Consider the following 21,891-nt stretch of genomic DNA (forward strand, 5'->3'; position numbering starts at 1 on the left):
GGAGGGTTATGAAAGGATTAATGAAATATTAATGAAATATACCACTCTACCATATCATAGCGTTTAGGGGACCGTGTCTGCATGGATGTCGTGGGGCATCTAATTGATCAATGTTAGAATGTCTTTATGTTTTTAGACAGTGGACAGTTTTATATTTAATATCGTTTGTTGTCAGGTCCAACCCTATTTTGACTTGATGGACCTAAGGGTGAGATGTGGTGAAAATATATGGAAAATTAGCTAATTAGGTTTACGAGGTTTTCGAACACAGCCTCTTAGACGAATAACTGTATGCCCTGTTTGTTAGGCCCTACCTATTTATTAATTTATTCATTATATATATATACAATGATCAAACTGCTAACTCAGAAATAATTTGTGATGAGTCAATACAACATACACAATCGTTAGGCTGAGCAAAGTGATTTATTTGAACAGGAACTACTTCATAGCCCCGAGAATCATTTTCATTTCATAAGTAATAGCACCATCTGCTGGTCGGTCAACACACGTTTAGGAATAAACAGAATAGCCATAATTCCATCATTTGTTTTTCAGGAATTCTATAAAGACTTAAAAACAATTGTTTGATTCATTGCTCCTTCTCTTCAAGACTATACAAATAACCCATGATGACTATCATTTACCAGTGCATGCCTACCAGATTAGTTTCCAAACACACAAGCATGAATCCAATCCTCTTGAGCACTTACAGAGGGCTCAGGTGGTACTCCCGCTACCGCGTTCAGAGTATCACCTTCATTTAATAAGGCTTAAAAGACTGAACACAACACATACTATTACCAGTATTATGATGAAAAGGCAATTTGAGTGATACTACTTGAGGCCTACTACGTATTTATTTTAGCTCTTAGTTAACCTCAACAGTCTCTGAATGTCGGGCTCTATGCTGATGGTGGGGAACTTCTTGCTGTATCTCTTGAAGGGCTCTCCCTCCGGCCCGACCAGGAACTTCTCAAAGTTCCAGGAGATGTCGTTCCGGCAGATGGGCGACCAGATCAGGTGCTTGGGGTCCTGCATGAGGGAGTTGGGGTCGTCGTCGGGGTAGGGCAGCTTGTCTTTGAGGTAGGCGAAGACCGGGTGGGGGTTTGCTCCGTTGACTTCGCACTTCTCAAAGACGGTGAAGCCGGGTTCGTAGCCCGAGCCCGGCCGGACATACTTCAGTGAATTCAAGATCTCTCCATTAGATGAGTTCTCCTGCAAACGACACACACACACACACACACAGATCTTCTAGAGTGCATTTTAAGGGGGGGGGGGGGGTGGGGGGTCCAAGGTCAAAGGCCTTGATTGGCTAATCACTAGTGCTGTCTCACTGCGCTGTTGAACTCACCTGGTAGCCAAACTGGTTACAGGGGAAGCCCAGGACCACGAGCCGGTGGGGGTACTTGCTCTGCAGCTGGCTGAGCTCGCTGTAGTCCCGGGTGGTGGTGCCTCAGAGTGACGCCACGTTCTCGATCAGCACCACGCGGCCCCTGAACACATTGAAGTCCACCGTGGCCCCCTCCAGAGTGGTGGCCTTCAGGTCGTAGAAGGTCTTAGCGATGAACGTCATCTTGTGTCTCCTCGCGTGCACCACACGGACAGTGGACTGACTGGGCTTCTGTGAGAGCAGGTGTAATCCGGACACCCCGGTCACCTGACTGCGTTTGAGGGGGGGGGGGGGCTGTGTTGTGGGGGTGGGTGTCAGGTGGCGGCACAGACATCTGATACACACCTGACATCCAATACTGCCCCCCTTTCAAAAGGTGAGATTCATATCACATTTTCTCATCAGAATCCATTTCATCATTGGTGTTGACCTTTAGTGACATAATAATGGCGAAGGGTAGAGGGGTAACGGTCACGGATCCTCTCATTTATTTGTAAAATGTACAAAAGACATTTCATTAACATTAGAAACTCATAATCAAATAGATCTTTTGTATAAATATACTTATAAATATAAATATATTTATTATAATACCAAAGTAGTACATTGTAGCATAGCAATTCCATAAGCTATATCAGTTTCATGGTCATCAAACATTAAAGAGTACAATTCTTCACCAAGGCAAGGGCTTCACCACAGCTTGTGATGAAAAATGGATGAATCCACTGAATAACCCTCATTAGAGCTGCTCTAAATGCCTCTTCTGGAGGAGGCGCCTGTTTAGAGACTCTGCACTTTACAAAACATCAAGGCAATGTCTTTACAATTCAAGCATAACCGTTTCTTGTTTCATTTTTCTACAAAATCGGAACAATTCACTATATCCCATACATAAAGGCTTTTCATAGAGAAGCTACGATTTCTATAGACCTTTAAATGTAAAAAGATGTGGCAACTACACAGACATGATGCAAAAGGTAAAAATTGAATTGTTAAATGAACTTTCAAACAATGAGAATTATAAGGATAATTTCCAACCAATAACCACGACCGAAAGATGTCCCACTACAAATGACTCAAAAAAAAAAAAAAAAAAATCACAATGAACACAATCTTGTTTACGACTTGACACAATCACCCACCAGGCTATAATCCTACGGTGTAAAGAAATCCATCCACACTACTATGGTTTTGAGTTTCACGGTGTGAATAATTCAAACAGTCCCCTTGGCTCCATTCTTTCCCCAGAAGAGGCCTAGTTACCTTAGTATTGTAGTGGTAAAGTCCATGATTAAACAGGGCGGAAGATAAGCAGACGCTAATCTGGCAAACAAGCAACATGGTGACACAATAAATATGCAAAACCGAAACCAAAATAAGACTAAAGAAAAAAAACAGATAACAACCAATAGAATTGAACTGACCTCCAACTCACCAACAAGTTTCTTCGCATTTGTAAAAAAAAAAAACTTTAAAAATAAATCAGATTCCCAGGTAAACAGCAGCATTTACCCACAGCTGGTGAGTAAAAAGCCCTCAAGGTGTAAACAAACCACTACAGCCTCACACTAACATGAGCAGGTATCCTGTGTGTTTTCATGGAGTGCCTGGAGGCCCTTCTCCTCCTCCAGAGAGGCCCCATCCAGGAAGCGGTCTAGGGGTTCCAGAACGCAGTCCACGTGCCTCCTGTGAGCCTGTAGGACCAGCTGCGTCAGGCGAGTGAACGGCTGAAGGAACCAGGTAATAAAATAAAACCAATTATAGAAAGGGTTAGTACATCGTGTTTTAACCCTAGCACATACTAGGGATTTTTTATGAAATGTTAGGGCAGCAAAATAAAAAAATACAACTGTACAGGGATATTTATTAAAGATGTTGATTTGAAGGGCTTTAGCCTCACATTAATAGACCAACTGTGCAGCAACAAACCACTAAATAATGACTAGCTTGAGGTGCTGGCTCAACGAATGACGCCCATGTGACCTACCTCGCTGATGTTTTGGTTGGTGCAGGCGCTGGTCTCAAAGAAGTCTAATCCATAGAAAGCTGCAAGCTATTCCACCGAATGAGAATGAGAAAAATGGGTGTTAAAGTGGTGCGCCCGGTTCCTTCAGTGATGCCATCTTAACGCGTGTTCACATCCCTTCATTAGATTCAATGTCAGCTAACCTCTTTTCCTTTCTCCTCGGAGACACACCTTCCTGCTTCCATGTCAGACTTGTTCCCCACTAGGATCCTCTGAATGTGATCAGGAGCATTCTACAACCAATAGGTCAATGAAATGATCAATCAGTAGTACTGCACCAGACTGGCTAGGGCCACGCTAAATGATAATAATTATTATTATATTAACAATTATTATTAAACTGATACTTATAATTAATAATAATGATAATACTAATACATACTAAAAATGATGCTTAGTAATAATTAATACTAATAATAAGTAAGCAGGGAGGGAAAGAGTGTTTTCTGTGCTCTCACCTCATCCACATCCCCCGCCCAACTCATGATGTGGTGAAAAGATGGCTCATTTGTAATGTCGTACACAAGGATAATGCCCTGGGTTGAACTCGGAAGAAAAAACAATCAGGGACAAGGAAGCGATTTCATGTAGGCCTGTGCTTAATGTAGCTTAAAGTATTAGGCAACAGCTGACATTAACATTGAATAGTTGTTTTAGAAACTCACTTGGGCCCGTCTGTAGTACTGTTTAGTTATGCTCTGATAACGTTCTTGACCTGCAGTGTCCCTTAAAAGACAGAATGTTTTTTATGGATAGATAGTCTTTCTACTCACTATAATAAAAAATGTCACAGGATGACAATGCTGGTTGACAGCATTCCACTCACCAGATCTGTACTCTGACTTTGATTCCATCTATGTCTAATGTCTTCATTTTAAAATCGACTCCTAAAAGCATTAAAAGATATGTGTGTGTGTGTGTGTGTGTGTGTGTGTGTGTATGTGTGTGTTCATAATCATCATCAACAATAATATATATATATATATATATTATTGTTGATGATTATGAACACACACACACACACACACACACACACACACACACACACACACACACACACACACATTATGATAGAAGGTAGAAAGGTCAAATTAAGGGTTATGATAAACAATTGGATTAGGCTACTAGGCAAGACGCGTATGAAAATTACAGGAGAATCAACAACAAGCACAAACACTACAATAATTCATGCAGTTTCATTGTCCTCATCTTGTTCTTTGGTTATGAGAACTGTGTGTGGTTGGCTATGGCAATCTTTGTTTACACATTCATCTGGACCCTGAGATTTGCTCCTACTCTCAATGGTTGGGGATATAGGCCACTGTAACGAGACTTCACGCATAATGGCAATAAGGGTAGAACTAGATAGTATTAGCCGTTTAAGTAATCAAACAGAAAAGTAGGCCTGTCCGTTGTGTGTCGTTTTAGGGTAGGTTTGCCTTCTGAATCAATACAATTAAAGAATATCGTGTTAACATCAAATGTTCCTATTGTAAGACCCTAGTTCGTTAACATCATAGTTTGCCAATTAACCAATTGTATGCGAAGAAAGTAATCTTCTTAGCTCAAATTAGGACGTCTTTCAACGGTAGGCTTGACAAAATAATGATGCTCGACCAATAACCACGTTTATAGGAGAATAAAATTAAAATAAATATTTGCACTGAGGAAAACACGCAGTTATTTCCTCCAGCCTGTCTAATCTGTAGACGCACTTACATCCTGAGGAACCAGGCTGTTCTCTGACTGCAGCGGAAACTTTCTTATGGTTTACAATCCCAAATCTAACATTCCTAAAGTATGAATCGATGACTTCATCAATGTAGTTGTCTGAAGAGCTCCACTGTCATCTTCCTAACATGTTGGTCCTTTTTAGATGTTAGACTGATATAAACATCGATGATCGCTGAAAACTTTGACAGCTTACCGATTGTTGAAATATGGTAAGGATGATATTCCTTCTCAGTGAATCTTCGCAACAAACACGTTTTGCCAACTCCTGAATCTCCCAGAATCATTAATTTGACCAGAATATCATACTGTTTAGTCATTGGTGAAATGTTCATTATCAGATAAAAAGCATGGCATTTACGCCAGCAACAAGGACTGAAAAAGGCTGCACTTGCGTTCAGAGTAAACGCATATATTTCATTGTCAAGTCCGCAAATTGAAATATCCGTCTTCCGGCCAAAATTTCGAAGTAAAGCGTTCTCTAGCCATGCGCCAATTCATTTCTCAGCCTGAAACAAGGTTGGCTATAGCACTATCCATCTATCGAACACAATATGAAAGCATTTAAATTATTTATTAATACTCCAGAAAATATGGTTTTCTTACATCTTTCAACGCAGTTCAATTAAATATTCGATTGTCATATCGGGTTGGTGAGTTGTCAACTTAACATTTCAATGTACTTGGTTAATTATAGTTAGTTAATATCAGCGTCAAAATCCGGTAGGCGAGAATGCCAGTGTGGGTAACCTACATAGCTCTTGACATTATGTAAGCTTTTATTTTGAAGGTCATTTTCCTGTTAGAAATGTCTTTATCTGGGATCATCTGGTTTTACAAGCTATTTGTTGTCTGGGGGGGAGGGGTCAAACCTGTTTCTAATGGACTAACCCTTAGATGCTTAAACACAGCATTTAAAAGTGACAGACTACATGAAAATGTAGATAATATAATTATAATAATATGCAGAGACAAAAGGACAACAAAAAAAAAAACATCCCAAAAGGATAAAATAGTTTTTTATTTAGTCTCATCGTAAAGGTAGGCCTCAACTTGCAAGACAATTGTTGGCAGTATGTACAACATACCTGTAATTTCCATGGAATGGAATAAACAAATATTGATTTCGTACACACATATTTACCTCTGTAAAACAAAATAAGGGTAGGAAACAAAACTAAAAAACATTCCCAGTGCAGGCAAAATATTTCCAGGGAAGGTTTGTCTTCTGAAGAAATGACGACATTTAAGAGTATATAGTGTTAAATACTACACACCGACACATCTTCCAATAACAAAAATAAAGGTCACTGCTCATAACTGCATTGTGTAACATTCATTTTCATTTGAGGATTTTTTTTTCATCGCCACGTTTATATTTTTGGAGAATAAAAAATAGAAAAACGGGTTTCAAACCTGTTAAATGAGGGATGATCTAAAAGAAAGGTCAGTTCACACACCCATATTTACGGAGAGTAATAGCCAAACAACCAAATACGATGTGGGAGTAAGAAGTCAAGTAGTTTATCATTTAATATAGGCATTCATTTGATTACACTAACATTCAGGACAACAGCTTCAGCCACCGACACTAACTCATGGAGGGGGGAGGGGGGGTTGCATCTTGCAGGGCATTTCTTTTTTTTCTAAAAGCAAAGTTCACAATCATTTCTGGAAAAGTACAAACATTAAAAAGGTAAACTATGTCTAAGGACAATTTCTCAAAGGTCTGGTAAGTGTCAAAACGCGGGATTTTCGGAGGTGTTCCAAAACCGAACTGAAAGGAGGGCAGAAGAGCACACGAGGGCGTGTCGTAGTAGCTTCACTAAAGCTTGACGCCGTGTCACCGCGGCGACTAGAAACTTTTTCTTATTGAGGTTTTGAAAAAGCGTCAAGTCCTTCAAAAAACTGCAGAGCTGCCTCACGTTGGAGCGGGTTACCGTCGCCTCAGGGGGAGGGGGGGGGGGAAGTGACGGGGGAAGTGACAGGGTTTGTGGCGGGGGTGCCGCCGACCAGGAAAGCAGAGAAAGGTCGAAGCATATCGTAGCACCTCTCCACTCTCTCACACGCCTGATTCCACCTCACGTCCCAGACCGGATTACGAGGGCGTCCTCGAGCGCGGACATGTTGGAGGAGTTGGTGGGGATGGGGAGGTGGGTGGGGGCTGGTGAACAAGAGTCTGAGTAGGGAGTGCCTGGGACCCAGTGTCGGGGGGGGTGGAGGGAGGGGGAGGGAGGGGGAGAGGGGAGGGGACGGTCTAACTGGGCTCCACGCGCAGCTTCTTCCTAGTGGGCGGCTCCTCGGGCTCCGATTCGGAGCTGGAGTCGGAGCCACCGTCGAAGGCCGACACGGCGCTGCCCTTGCGGTTGGTGTACAAGCTGCTGTCCGAGGAGTAGCTGTTGGCCTGCAGCTGGTTGTTGCCCTTGGCCTTCTCCAGGGCACGGACTGCATCGCGAGCCACAGGACGACCAAGGATCACACCCAATAAGTAACAGCGTAGAGACTTTCCAACACGTGCATGTATTTACAGACTGTTGCCCCGGACTAGGTCCTTCCGCCACGTCCCCCACCAAGATGCCCCGCTCACCTTGTTGCTCCAGCAGAGCGTTCTGCTTCTTCAGGTCGTCGATGTCCTGCTGGTGGGTGGTGTTTTTTCGCCTCATGTACTGGATGTACTCTGTGGCCTTATCTAGGATCTGTGCTCGGGAAGCCTGTTTGACAGAACTCTGTCAGCAGAAACAAAAAAGGGCTCAGCAGTGGGCCGACGGAGTATTGTCCATTTCACAGGCACTCAACTCTGTATTCACAGCACATGGGATGAAACCGATTTAACTATGCACATGGCACATTTAAATGTTTGTTTATTTTGTGTTATTTTTGCATTGATCTCACAATCATTTAGAGCAGAGGTTCTCAAAGTTTTGACAGCTGAGGGCCAATTTAGGAACCCAAAACCCAAAAGGAACCCCATTTGTAATCATTTTAATGACCAGGTTGCATCTCTACAGTTACATGTATTGGTCTGCATCCAGTATAAACACATTTTAAATAACAAATTAGGCAAAACCTGGCACAACTTTAGAAAACCTTGAGAAACATTTTAACTAACACACAATCCCTGGGGTTCTCTGCCCTATACAGTCGAATTTGGGATATAACAGTCCTGTGTGCATTTCAGAATATATGTAAAAACTTATTTAGAACAGTCTCATTGTGCCTTGTTTGAGAACAGAAAAAAATCCCATCAGTAATCATCTTAATGACCAGGTTGCATCCTACAGTTACATGTTTTGGTCTGCATCCAGTAATAAACACATTTTAAATAACAGGCAAAACTAGAGAAACATTTTAACTAACACATAATCCCTGGGGTTCTCTGCCCTATACAGTCGAATTTGGGATATAACAGTCCTGTGTGCATTTCAGAATAAAAACTTATTTAGAACAGAAAAAAAAAAAAAAAATTAAAAATCAATTTATTTTTAATTTTTAACTTACATCTGTATGTCATTGCGGGCCGCCAGGAAAGTTTCTGTGGGCCGCACTTTGATAACCAATGATTTAGAGCAAAGTCCAAAAAAGCGCTGCTCCTACAAAGTCACGTGCCAGTATCTAGCTCTCTTTGACATCTTATCTAGCGCTTTGAGATCTTTTTGGTTCCACAGTGGCAGTTTGTGTTGAAATAAACAACAGAGATGCAAGCAACACAGAACAACTGAAGGATAGTTTGAACACATATGTATTGTACTTACTGAACCTTCTGGCCCTGCAAAATCCCCTCTGGTATTAGTCGTAGACAGCGGAGAACCCTTGTTACTCACCTTTTCCCCTTGCAAGGCAGGCACCGAGTCCCGTAAACTGTGGAAGCTGTCTTTGATGTGGTCCCGCCGCTTGCGCTCCAGAGCGTTGTGGTGCGCCCGCTTGTCTGCCTGTAAAACAGGCGCTGTGTTTAAGATCGCAAATTGAAAATACCGTTGTGTGCCATGCGTCTTCCGTCAGTGCAAGGAGGCACAGCGCCACGGGTGCGACTTACAACCATTAGTACACATTCACATGACGACGGCGGTGTCAACCATGCAAGGTGAGGAGCAGTTAGGGTGAGATGTCTTGCTCAGGGACACTCAGGACACTCGAGAGCCGGGGATCGAACTAGCAACCTTCCGGTTGCCAGCCAACCTGCTCTAGCTCTGAAGTTACTGCCGACCCGAGGGGTTGAGGACCAGTAACCCTTAGCAACCAGCCTGATGACGGAGGATGGAGCGGGGGCCAAGCAGCTGCTGTTTATACACTGACAGCATTTGAAGTACCGATGAGTAGTGCCAACATTACGCAGCAGAGTTGGCCTTGGTGTACAAATGATCATTCATCTTTTTCCAGACAGCCATTTGCTCTTTTAGGGTTGGAGAAATTCACACCATCGTCAGATGTGTTAATTACTTTACAATTACACAAACCAGCCATGATATGAAGTGGGCAAAATCAGACTGCTTTGGTCCTAATCAAGCCTAACCCGTCCCTAACCTTTACTTTTTTGTTAATTAAGGTATTATTTTAGTAACAGTGATAATATGGCATAGGCTATGGCACTGGCTATGCCATATTGACGATGAAGCTTGATGATCATAAGACTTTACCACATTAAGAAAAAAAAGGAGGAAAAAGACTTTGGTTTCACTTCCCCTTTAACACTTAATATTTCATTCATGTTGTTTTATCTAACAGGATGGGGCTGTAGTACAGTCATTCCAACAACTCACTGCAGCTGAGGCAGAGGGTTAAAGTCTAATCTACTTGCCTCAGCAAGATGGTGGGGGCACCGCGTATGGAATGCCAGGCCGCTGGCCAATCAGTCGTAATACAACACATCCGAGCCTACCCACATTTAAATGAACATTTAAAAACAAATAGCTTGGGGACGAATCTGCACGCTCATGTGTTTTTTGCTCCGTCATAGGGTCTGGATCCCCTCCGACTGGACCCCCTCCCCCTCCGAAGGATCAGGCCAATCAAAACCGCTTTTTAAAATATGAATATGTGGCGGGCTTGATACGATGATGAACAGAGGAACGCCCTATTGGAGTTCCGTTGATGTATTTTCATAAAAAACCAAGATGGCTGCCACTTATGTGTCACATGTTTCATTGCTCTGATTAGTTGTAGGTTTATCCAATTGCGTCCTGAGGCATTTTGGTCCGCACAGTAGATAACACCCCTTGGAAATGAGGTTCCAGACAAACTTACGCATTTGCGAATTGGTATGGTGAAGTCAGGCTAGGGGGGAATCACAAAGACACACTACACATAGATATGCCTTGATGGGTATGAATATTGTCCACACTGGCACTGTGCCAGCTGTGCCAGCCATTGACTGAGGCACCATTCTACTGCAGTGAATACCTGAGATTTCATGCATCACAATCAAAATGACACAAACTGAAACTATAGAACAGGAAAGACAGCTCTGGTCATGTCTTTAGCTCTGGTAAGGCCACTTTTGCCAACCGGTTCAAGAGAATGAACGAGGATTATGGTTAAGCACATCATGTGCTAAATTATAATTGGTTTTTAGATACACAATCATCTCCATTTTCATTTCTCTCTTCACATGCCCCAAGTTCCTCCTGGTAAATTTGCAGTTGATATGCGTTGTTGCATGAATAATGTACAAAGGCTAAAAAGTGCTATAATTGCGGTTATAATTTGAAACAGTGGATTACAGTGGGGGTTTAAAAAGCCTCTGCATTCAAAGATCAATACACGCAACAATGATATGCCAGGGCTAAATAGCTAGTGCATCTTAGTTCAAGCCAAGCACTAAAGATCAAGATCCAAAATAAATAGCTATAGCCTGTACCATTTCTTGAACCAAAATCCTAAAAAAATAGTTTCTGGATGGCGTTCATGTGATTTTGAGTTGACAGACAGATACTCAATCATGGATAATGGATGGATTATTTGCAAACAGTGGTCACAATAGTTGGATTCCTCCAGTAAAGACGGAAAACCACATTACATTCACAGTCCTTATTGTTTCGGAGCATGGTTATTTGTGGATTATTACATTTGTAGTAAAAAAGGAATTGAAGAAAAACATAAGGGTGCTAAACCCTTGTAAGTGTTGAGGGAAAAATGTGGGATAAATGTTTCTGGTTTTGCATATGCACTGGCTAGTCCAGATGTAAATTGCCAAGGAAATTCCCCCCCCCCCCAATGTTTTCTCAATATTGCATGGATGCAATATCCTGCACTGACAATATATGACTACAATTTAACGCTAAACCCAACTCAGCGAATATTTGAACAGGAAACAGCTTTCGATTTCGATGAACCCAGGTCAGGTTGAGTCAACACGTCACAGACCAATAGGATGCTGGCTTGCCCCGACGCAGCTGTACCACTAAAACAAGGATGCAAAGCTGAGGATCAAGTCCTGTGGGGGAAGGGAATACTACACTACCATAATTATTGACCGGATTAATGCTCCAACATGTTGGGTTCATTGTCACACGCAAACTAGTTCTGCCCAACGACAGTTGACACCCGGGTAAAATGCATTTCAATGTCACACAATACAACGTTACACACCGGGGCAGATAGGAGGACCTGCCGTTTTGGTTTAAAGTTGCAGATGTAATGGTAATTAAACCATAGATTATGTTTGAGGATGAAAGGCCAAACGGAAAACGAAAGTTTAAACCCCAGCTCTTATCGTTGCAATAGTCAAATTGATTTGGCGGGTCATTGTCAACGCTTTATGCATACGTGACACTTGCAAGCGTGATGCATTCGACTTAGATTCAGATCAACCAGTTAAACATAAAAACACGATTCTGTGATGGGGTGAACGACTGTCATTCTGTGGTCGACCCGACCTCAGGGGACTGAGGGAGATGGACCTTTAATCAATCGAGCATAGGAAACACAAGACAGCTTAAAATGCATTATTTAAGACTCCAGATTCAACCCCTGGATCACATCCGACCATCGGATCAGTTTGTGATGGAAGAACATAACGCAGGAGGCGACCACTTGGATTAACGTCGCCTGTGTAGCATGCTAACGCCGTCTGACGCTACTGTCACACGGTGCTGTTCTGTCGCCTTTAGACGCACACACGTACACATCTGCGTTGGATCGGAGCCGAGACGGTTAACACCGAGCTTCTTCCCCTTCCTGCGGTTTTAATTGTCGGTGTTCATTATGTTTAATTCGGCGTCCGTACAGATAGCAAGCCGCACATCACGAGAGCTGTTGCATTAGCTAACTAGCTAGCTTAGAAACCAGCGTTACCGTGCATTGACAGAAAGGCGAAAACACATTCGTTAAACTAAATAGCTGGCGGTTATTAATCGGGGAGTAGGTAACATACGTCACTGTCGACTTCGATGTCATCGTTGTCGCTCATTCTTCGGCGAAGGATATATGGAGGTAATGCGGCGAGATGTCTAGGAAAAGTGAAACGAAGATTAGACGCCAATAATAAAAACCTAGCACAACATCTAGCCACTACGGCAGGGACATGACGACACGTGACTCGCCTACACATGGACAGGAAAACACACATGGCGCATGCGCAAAACAATATTGTGGAAACCATGTTTTTTTTTTAACTTTCTGGTCACCTAAGGGGACACTTTAATTTTCTTTAACAAATAAAACCCGTAAATGCATCTCCAAACATCAGATGTAACTTTGTTCTTATTATAGGCCCTAATGAATAATGTTTTATAGATTTTTTATGTATATTATTGTGTTGAATAGAACATTGTTATTTTGTTGTTGTCCCCCTGTATCTTTAATATATAAGAGTAGCCTAATGGCTAATTTAGCTGAAACAATAAGGTTATTTGGGTCAGTTAATAATAGAGAATAGAAAAGGTTAAATCTGACATATTGCTTCTATATGCATGTATGTATGTTTCCTACTGCTTTATCTACCTTCTAACAAAAAAAGTATGAATTTGTTTGTACATTTTCCATAATGCTACAAAGGCATTGCCTTTCCACCCCTGTGACCGCAGGCCAATCAGATTAATTGTTACATGTAAAATCCTGCTGGGGCAGCAATATTTAAATCATTGGCTGTTCCAAACCTTAAAGCATATCACATTTTTAATCTTAGCTGTGTATTCTATTCAGATAAATGTGATAATTGCACTAAGGTCTATAAATGTGTTTCACGTAGACAATCTCTAGCTCACTCTATCTGATGGCATGCTAAAGGGTAGGAGGGATTAAAGAACAGGTTTTCCTGCTTGCTTCCTGGTCGCAGAGCTCCTGGCCTCTGAATTCTACAGTAAGGACAATGTGGTTGCATTCAAATCACTTCTCTGAGCTCTCAGAGCTATTGCATTGGACTGCAGCTCAAACCAATAATTATAAAGGTGTCATGTTATGTAAACATAAGCAGCCTACACTAAATAGTCATTAATCACAATTTTACAAAACCTTGTACCTCAAATTGTCATCCACCGTAGTAGCTCAACCGACTAAAATAACAAAAGGTAAAAGCTGAATACCTAAATATATACATAAATGTCAGGACTTTATGGACATTTATTTTATAGATCATATAATAAGGGGGGGGGGGGGGGATTTTGAGCCTGTGTTTGTGGGTGCCTGGTTTCAACCATGGTGATATAAATTATTGATCATTAAACGGCAAGCTACCTGGAAGGTAGGATTACTGTGCACTGGCCTGTTTGATGTCACAGTAACAACACTAAGGCAACTGAGGAGCTGTTTATTTAACGGACATAGCCCCACTATTTAAATTAATATTGAGGCTAGGCAGAATTGAGAAATGTCATTACTGTATCTCGATTCCCTTACCATAAAAGAAGATGATGACTCAAACTCCTCCAATGAAAACTTAAGTTTGGAAGAGGACTACGATTCAGACTTGGAGCCAGATGGTAAGCAATCCAAGTCATTACTACTACACTATTATTGTCTTTGTATAAATAGTGTGTGTTTAAAAGGTTTTAATTTAAGAGAGCATTCTTGACAGCGCTCTGATAGAAGTAGTTCTCATTGCCAGGCAAGCCAAACAACAAGCCATCAACCACAGCCGAAGTGTACCTGGAAGCCTGCAGACTGACCGGTGTGGTGCCCGTCTCATACTTCATACGACACCTGGGTACCTCCACCATGGGCCTCAATCACCACGGACTTGGACCGCTGGGCTGCAAGGCCCTTGCTATTGCATTAGTGGTGAGTTTGAGAAGGATGAACGAATGTGATGGTATTTCATGTTTACTTTTCCCAAGAGAAACTGCACACCTATGTCTTGTGTTTCCTCAGACTGATATGACCATCAGTACCCTGGAACTGGCAGACAATCACATTCTAGCGGAGGGAGCTAAACACCTTGTGGAAATGTTGAAGGCTAATTTCACCATCAATACCATGGTGGGTTGTTGTCCTCCTCTGCCACTAGGGGGCGCACATGTGTACACAATCAAGTGTATTGTGATTTACTTCTAGGTGTGAATATAGTTTTCTTTTCTAGGATTTGTCAGATAACCACCTTCAGTCTGTCGGTGCAGAGTGTCTTGGTAAAATGTTGCTGGAAAATATTTCATTGAAATCATTGAAACTCTCAGGTAATGTTTATATAACGTGTATCAGTGTCAGTACATATACTGTATATATGTATAATAATTGTATTGCTCAAAATGTCCTTACTAGTTCTACCACTACTCTTATTTCCATAATAAAATTTCCCTTTAGGAAACAAATTCACTGAGGACGATGCAAAATTCTTTGCGGATGCATTATCAGTAAGCACATTTCATTGATATTAGCTTGCTTGATATTGCTTCCAATAAAATAAGCTTCACTGATCGTTGTGCTTGTATATGTTTCCTACCAAAGAGCAATTACAGAGTGAAACACCTGGACCTGAGCCACAACGCTTTCAGTGGACGGGGAGGAGAGCATTTGGGACAGATGCTGGGTAGGACAATATTATATTCTTCTGTATCTCTCAGTGTTTCTTGGTCCAAACAGTAGTACCGCATATTTATGATGACATCACGGTTTCACCTTCAATCCGTCAGCAAACAACGAGGGTCTAGAGACGCTGGACCTCAGCTGGAATCACCTCAGGATGAAAGGAGCTGTGGCCTTCTCTGCTGGGCTCAAGGTTCCGTCAACAACAGTATCCAAGTTCAGATCATCATCACTGACGCACCGCTGAAATGATTCCCCTCACCCATGCGCAGGTGAACATAACCTTGAAACACCTGGACCTGTCATGGAACGGGTTCGGGAACGAGGGAGCGCTGGCGATGGGAGAGGCGCTGAAATACAACAACACTCTGGTCCATTTGAACCTCAACAACAACCGAATCACCAACGAGGGGGTGGGCACACTGTGCAAAGGCCTGGAGTTTAACGACACACTGAGAGTCTTACTGGTGGGTGAGACAGCTGGAATTCTACCAATACGTTGTTTTTTTCAATACTCAATGTATACTGTAAGTAATTAATGTCAGTAACATTCAATGTGTACTGTCATTAATATAGTGACTACAAGCAAATGTCCTACCGTGTGGTTTAGTTAATACTGCAGCCTATGTGCTTGTTTAGCTGGCATACAATTCTCTGACAGTAGAGGGCGCACTGGCCCTGGTTAATGTGGTGAAGAACAGTCATAAAACGGCCTTGGAGGAGATCAACATATGTGTGAGTAACTAGTGTGGCTCTTAAGTATTTTCTCTCATCAATGTTCATGTAGGTTATGTTTCCATTTAGCCTACATTAACTGAAGACATAGTTCTGTTGGTATTCTCTGCAGAACGTGTTGGTAAATGAGAACTTTGTGCGGCTGCTGGAGTCGACCTGTCAGGAGCACCCTAGTCTAGAGGTGCAGTACGGGGGGGTGGGGGGCTTCATCGCCAAGAAACCCCCCAAACGTCTGGACCCCATGAAGGTCATCCAGGTATTCATGTGCATCGCGTGAAAAACCTGCCGTCATTTCAATTAATCCAAACATTCTGCACTCAAACTCAAATGTATATTTCTAATTATATAGAGTTTTCAATAAGGTTAAGGTAATGCTCTTTTTAAATTGTATAACCAGATAAATGTTTTTTAAACAAGGGGCCAATGACGGGGCCCAATAATAATTAAAATATAAATTATAATAATACACCCGATTCTGATAAAAATGAATTCTCTCAAATAAATTGTGATAAATTTCCCTATTTCCTCTTCTCTAACGCGTTCTGTGAAGGACTATCTGGATCAACGCAAACTGCGCTTGTGGGACTTCTTCCGGAACATCGATAAGGACGGCACCATGCGCGTCCCTGTAGCGGACTTCAGAAAGGCCGTGCAGGTTGTCCCATAACGTTCATTCATTCATATTCTGACATGTAAACACGCAATGAGTATTAGGGTACAGAAACCATGAATCCTTCGACATCTGTAACATGCCTTTCCATTCCATTGTTTTATAATTAGTTAACTTTATAATTAGTAATCAGTCACTAGGGCACCACTCAAGATCTAAATCTGGAGATTTACATATGTAGGTATTACGGCATTTAGAAGACGCTTTTATCCAAAGTGATTTACTATTCATACACATATTCCTACACACATTCATACACATATATACGGCAGTGTCAAACATGCAAGTATTAAACACATATATACACACACACACACATATATACACACATGTACAGTTGAGTCAACCATGCAAGGCAACAGCCAGCTCGTCTGGAGCAGTTAGGGTAAGGTGTCTTGCTCATTGGCATTGGTATTCATTGGTGATTTTTCTGAAATTGTGATCAATGACAGCAATCCAGCATTCCTTTGGATCGCTACCAAATCGAGGAGCTCATTCAGAGGCTGGACCGTGAGAGGACAGGCATGGTGGACTACAGGTACAAAGCCTCACATAACTCCATAGTGCTGACCAGAAACACCTTAAAGCTGCTCAAACAAGAGGCCTGTAAAACACTGTTTTCCTACGACATGCATGACATTGGTCGGCCTTCCTCTTATGTGTACATTCCTCCAAATCAAACATACACGTGTGTGATTTACTTAGCAATATGTGTAAAACGTAGGACCTGGGAATATGGCCAGGCTTCATTCATCGTCACAAGCCTTCCTAAAAGGCTAAAAGTGACCATATCATAATTACATCCTGCCGTGCTTAGAGGCATTTAGCTGCCATCTTGAGCTGCCGTGTCGCTCTAACGCCAGCGGGGACGGTCTCTTCACAGGGGGCTGGCGGACACCCGCAAGCAGATGATGAAGGACCACCGGCGCCAGCTGCGCAAGACCGAGTCCCGGCAGAAGAAGGAGAAGCAGAAGAGCGACCGCATCCTCAAGACCTTCCAGAGTGCCGTCGAGGCAGTCACGCCGCACGAGTCCATGGTCATGTCACCCGGCGGCGGCGGGGCCAAAGAGGACTCGAGCGGGCCCCAGCACTTCTCCGCCACGCCCCTGAGCTCCTGGCACCACATCGTCATGTCCAACAGCAGCCGCTACTCCGTCACCGACCTGAGCAGCGAGCACGTTCACCAGCCCCACCGCCTCCAGCAGCAGCATCAGAGACCCACCAGTTCGCCCGCCATGCGGTCCTACTCGCAGCCCAACCTGCTGGATGACTCGCCGCGCTCCGGCCCCGGAAAGACCGGGTCCTCCGCCCAAGGGACGCACTCTGACCCGGAAGGGGAGGTGGGCAAGCTCAGCGCCACCGCCGATCACCTGACCCGGTCCAGGCCCGCACTCAACAACCAACCGTCCGCCGGCAAGAGCAAAACAGGCAAAGTGAAGAAGAGGAAGAAGAAACGAGTGGAGAAGGCCTGAGAGAAACCCGACCATGCAGGAAGTGCCTTATGTTGATAAAAATGCAAAGCAAAGATTAACGCTATACTTTTGTTTGTCAATCACCAATATCTAATAAAGATTTCTAAAGAATGATGGCACTCTTTTTTACTTTACGGTTTCTCAAAGTTATATGAGTAATCATCAGCTTTGTGTATGCCTCAGTTCAGGTGATACTTCGATTGATACACAAGAACACACATCTAACAATAACTACTATCTCAAGGCAACTACAGTTTTACCCATCTTCTGTTTTGTGTCACTGATACTCTGATAAAGTCAAACATTGTATATTTTACAATTGAACATAACCACAGTCATGTTCTCCTGATAACCATACAGATTGCCTTGTTTAATAGGCATGGCCATATAACAGTTATCCATAAAGGGGATGCTGGGAATTTGAACAGGTGCAGTTTTTCGCTCTAGAATCATAACAAAAATGATCCACCTCTATATAAGCCCATACCTCAACGTGGCTCCACCATAAGAACAGAACTGACTACGCCAGAATGATTGGTATTCTATATTTCCTCTTCCTGCTGAGCTCTTGCACTGCCTGGGGGGTATGTATAACATGTCAAAGAAAAAGCCATTAAGATTCCATCCATGTCCTTAACAAAAAAACCTCTGCCTGTATTCCAGCAAAACGCAATCACCACTGTGAACGTCTGCTCCCTTACAGCATGTTGGACGAGGGGGTGAGGCGAGTCAAAGGAAGGGCACTGATGGAGGGACAGGGGACGAGTGCTCCTGCAAAGCCTTCCTGCCCAGCTCAACCTTCCACATACAAGACCTGGAGGAGGTAGAGGAGGTGGCTGTGGAAGTCCACCATAAGCTGGAGCTAGAACTGGGAAAGGTACCAACCCTAACCCTAACTTGTGCTGCAATACGTTGTCAGGCTGGGGAAGAACAAGTTATGGGTATGTTATGTAACCTGGATGCACAACCTGGATTTCAGATGGAGACCTATGAGAGGCAGATCACGGCATACACCGTTAAGATTGTCAACCTGACCATGGAGATCGAAGAGATGGAGGGCGACCCTGAGGCGGTAAACGAGACCCACACAGATAGCATGAAGATCCAGATCAAACAGGCGGAGGCTCTGGTGGTCGAGCTTCAGTCTTCGGTTCAAGCATCAGCCGCTGTCTTGGAGTCCCTGCGTGAAACGGTGGGACTGAAGTTTCTTTGGGTTTTCCAGAAAAGTAATTTTGTAGATGGTTAAACGTCTTTGGAGTGGTCGAGGAGAAGTCATCTTTATGGTTATTAACCTGAAAAAGAAACCTTTTTCAGGTAATTTCTCAGATGTCCACCCTGACCCAGCTGGAGGAGGTACACGATAAGAACCTGGTTCTGGAGACCCGCCGTAAGTACATAGAGATCCAGCTCAAACTGGAGGAATGTGAACGCCGCCACCAGGAGATCTTCCACCCCGACATTGGTGAGAAGATGGCTCACACTCTAACGCACTCAATCCTCTGTCCTCTGAACCAAATTCTGACTGAAACTGAATTGGTGTTGAATTTGCTCTTTGCAGGTTCCTGCGCCCACACCGGTGTCATCTGGGCTAGCCAGCCTATCGTCAGTCAGATTAACGCAGACCTCAATTCTGGATACACATTTGGAGCCTGGGGGAAAGACTCAGAGCCTTTTCATGGCAATGAATCAATGTATTGGTATTCTGGGTACTATAGCGCAGCCATCACTGACGTCAAGTTATATCATAATTATGAAGATCTAATTTTACGAAAGCACTTCCAGCATCACAGGTTGCAGAGTAGCTGGTACGGCACAGGAAACAACGTTGTTCTCCGGGAGAACACTCTGTACTACCAGCGCAGTAGTCCCTTCAGCATGGCTAAGGTGAATTTCACCTCCATGAAATACGAATACCAGCTCATCAACCGGGCTTCCACCAAGTTCTCCTACGCTCACTCGCCCAATCAGAACTTGGATTTTGCCGCCGATGAGACCGGGCTGTGGGTGACATATGCTAGTGAGGAGACAAGCGGCCGGCTAATTGTGGCTAAGATCAACAAGCACTACTTCAGAATAGAGGAGGAGTGGGAGACTAGTGTGTACAAACCAGCAGTCAGCAATGCCTTCATGGTGTGTGGGGTTCTCTACGCCGTCAGAACCGCCGATATCCAAACGGAGGAGATCTTCTACATGTTTGACACCAAGACCCAACGAGAGCACTATATCAGTGTTCCCTTTGAGAGGTTCCAGGAGAGCTTTGTTAACCTGGACTACAACCCCACGGATCAGAAGCTCTACATGTACAACAATGGCTACTATATCAACTACCATCTGTGGTTTAATCACACAGCGAAGGCCATTGAGGATATGCCTGTACCTCTAATCTAATGATGAGAGACAGGCAAACCCTCATCTCTGTTTCTCTTCTGAATAAATCTTCTTGTGCATGATCGCTGTGTGGAACGCATTTCTTTTCTCATCATTGACTTGGACGCTGATAGTCAGATATCGTTATGGTTACATTTGAGGAAGGTCTAAGTGCCCTGTGGTAACAAGGTGAACACTTGTTAAAATGTATTCAGATTATTTACTGATTTTGAACATTGTTCGATTAACAATTATCTGTAATTAATTGTGGATAATTTATTGTATTTACTGATTGGGCTCATTTTCCAAAATGCAGGTTAGAATTATGGAAAATAAAATAAAATAACTTAAATATGGATTAATTATAAAAAAATTATAATTGTTATAATTATAATGCCAAATTATAATGAGGAAATATGGAATGAAGGAATAAGAAACATCAAACAATACAAGAAAACGTATTGAAACTATTTCAGAATTACGATCAATATCTTGGTACAAATTAAATGGTTATAAATCCCATCTCTTAGCATTGAAATAAATAACCAGTAAGCAATTTAGACAGCAACATGAGAAATAGGGGAGTAGAGAGCATAAAATATCTATGTGTGCAGTTCCAAAGGACCTAACAAGCCCAGCCTCTGGATATTATGAGCCACTGCACATTGGTGGCCCTTCCTGTGAACCAAGTGTTGAAATAGTTCAAATGGACATTCTTCCAAGGCTGCTGTTTCTAACACTACCATTGGATATACAGATAATACATTGGTAGAAGTGATTCAAGTGGTTCAAGTGATTTTTGATGTTTACTGTGGCATGGAAAGGAGCCAAGAGTTAAGGTGGATTTATACTACTCTACGTAAAGTGCTGTACGTAGACACGGAGAGCCTGTCGGAGACCCTCTCTGTAGCTCTACGTGCGCATCCAATATTTTTAAACTATCCGTCGACGCAACGGAGACGGATGGAGACAGCAAGAGCTGTCCTCTAACAAAATAATTTCCGGAATAATTTTTCCCGGTTTGACTGCACCTTATTTACTTTGTACATTGTTTACTTTGCACATTAAGGACTAATAAAACACCAAATAAAATTTGAAAAGCTTTGGAAGTTTATTTCCAACACTATTTACATGGTTAGTAGTCAGCATATAAGATCGATTAGGCGGCGAATTGCATTGCGTATCCGACATCCCGACGGAGAACTGCGAATGCTCGAGGGGTCTCCGTAGTTACTGAGTCGGATTACGGATTACGGATACGGAGTAGTATACTTTCACCTTTAGATACAAGACCATCAAGCTTCCTGGGGAAAAAGGGTTCTGCCAATTACCAAGCAGCTCAGACTAAACTCTTAATAAATATATGCAACACTGAGTATTGAGCGATATGGAAGTCGATTAAATGCCACTACTCTGTCAAGGTCCCACTACACTCTATCATTGGCGAGAGAATTTAAACTCCACCTGGAGTGAAACCCCAATACATGGCTAGAGCTTTCACTGTAAACCTAAGGTGTCTAAGTCCTTTGGGCCTAAGGATCCC

At 42.8% G+C, this 21,891-nt stretch overlaps 4 protein-coding genes and 1 pseudogene across 6 annotated transcripts; 2 read left to right on the forward strand and 3 right to left on the reverse strand.

Annotated features, from left to right (window-relative positions):
• Positions 1–483: 483 nt before the first annotated feature.
• Positions 484–1,669, reverse strand: gpx2 (glutathione peroxidase 2). The gene is made up of 2 exons (XM_084481976.1): positions 1,355–1,669; positions 484–1,218 (listed from the first exon to the last, which is right to left on the reverse strand). The coding sequence occupies exons 1-2, from the start codon at positions 1,574–1,576 to the stop codon at positions 865–867; spliced, it is 576 nt and encodes a 191-aa protein (XP_084338102.1). The 5' UTR covers positions 1,577–1,669; the 3' UTR covers positions 484–864.
• A 283-nt stretch (positions 1,670–1,952) lies between these two features.
• LOC311362739 (ras-related protein Rab-15-like) lies at positions 1,953–5,507 on the reverse strand (annotated as a pseudogene). The gene is made up of 7 exons (XR_014684204.1): positions 5,347–5,507; positions 4,246–4,306; positions 4,085–4,145; positions 3,878–3,955; positions 3,563–3,652; positions 3,381–3,446; positions 1,953–3,120 (listed from the first exon to the last, which is right to left on the reverse strand). The product of XR_014684204.1 is annotated as a ras-related protein Rab-15-like (transcript).
• Positions 5,508–6,152: 645 nt separating this feature from the next.
• On the reverse strand, positions 6,153–12,660 carry LOC311362069 (protein max-like). 2 transcript variants are annotated; one of them, XM_084481880.1, is made up of 4 exons: positions 12,520–12,660; positions 8,972–9,070; positions 7,738–7,876; positions 6,153–7,595 (listed from the first exon to the last, which is right to left on the reverse strand). In XM_084481880.1, the coding sequence occupies exons 1-4, from the start codon at positions 12,553–12,555 to the stop codon at positions 7,408–7,410; spliced, it is 462 nt and encodes a 153-aa protein (XP_084338006.1). In that variant the 5' UTR covers positions 12,556–12,660; the 3' UTR covers positions 6,153–7,407. The 2 variants fall into 2 exon arrangements, with proteins under 2 accessions (XP_084338006.1, XP_084338005.1); XM_084481879.1 differs by having other exon boundaries at positions 8,972–9,079.
• Positions 12,661–13,953: 1,293 nt separating this feature from the next.
• Positions 13,954–17,981, forward strand: lrrc74a (leucine rich repeat containing 74A; the record flags this gene model as incomplete). Its single annotated transcript, XM_084481723.1, has 13 exons — positions 13,954–14,065; positions 14,191–14,363; positions 14,454–14,561; positions 14,662–14,755; positions 14,883–14,932; positions 15,027–15,108; positions 15,212–15,297; positions 15,377–15,571; positions 15,744–15,839; positions 15,952–16,095; positions 16,390–16,494; positions 16,962–17,047; positions 17,393–17,981. The coding sequence occupies 13 exons, from the start codon at positions 13,954–13,956 to the stop codon at positions 17,979–17,981; spliced, it is 1,920 nt and encodes a 639-aa protein (XP_084337849.1).
• Positions 17,982–18,511: 530 nt separating this feature from the next.
• olfm4.1 (olfactomedin 4, tandem duplicate 1) lies at positions 18,512–20,369 on the forward strand (the record flags this gene model as incomplete). The annotated part of the gene is made up of 5 exons (XM_084481724.1): positions 18,512–18,565; positions 18,685–18,858; positions 18,961–19,173; positions 19,296–19,443; positions 19,540–20,369. 5 exons carry the CDS (start codon positions 18,512–18,514, stop codon positions 20,367–20,369), a joined length of 1,419 nt encoding a protein of 472 aa, XP_084337850.1.
• Between the last annotated feature and the right edge of the window lie 1,522 nt (positions 20,370–21,891).

The sequence above is a fragment of the Micromesistius poutassou genome (genome assembly GCF_964030765.1).
Source record: "Micromesistius poutassou genome assembly, chromosome: 17".
Classification (NCBI taxonomy): domain Eukaryota; kingdom Metazoa; phylum Chordata; class Actinopteri; order Gadiformes; family Gadidae; genus Micromesistius; species Micromesistius poutassou.

Excerpts from the sequence above, each read along its gene's own strand:
- LOC311362069 (XM_084481879.1), bottom strand. The coding sequence starts at position 12,555 with ATGAGCGACAACGATGACATCGAAGTCGACAGTGAC. Across the intron at positions 9,080-12,519 it reads ACATCGAAGTCGACAGTGAC|GCAGACAAGCGGGCGCACCA; the intron begins GTATGTTACCTA and ends CCTGTTTTACAG. Across the intron at positions 7,596-7,737 it reads CGCTCTGCTGGAGCAACAAG|TCCGTGCCCTGGAGAAGGCC; the intron begins GTGAGCGGGGCA and ends CTCGCGATGCAG.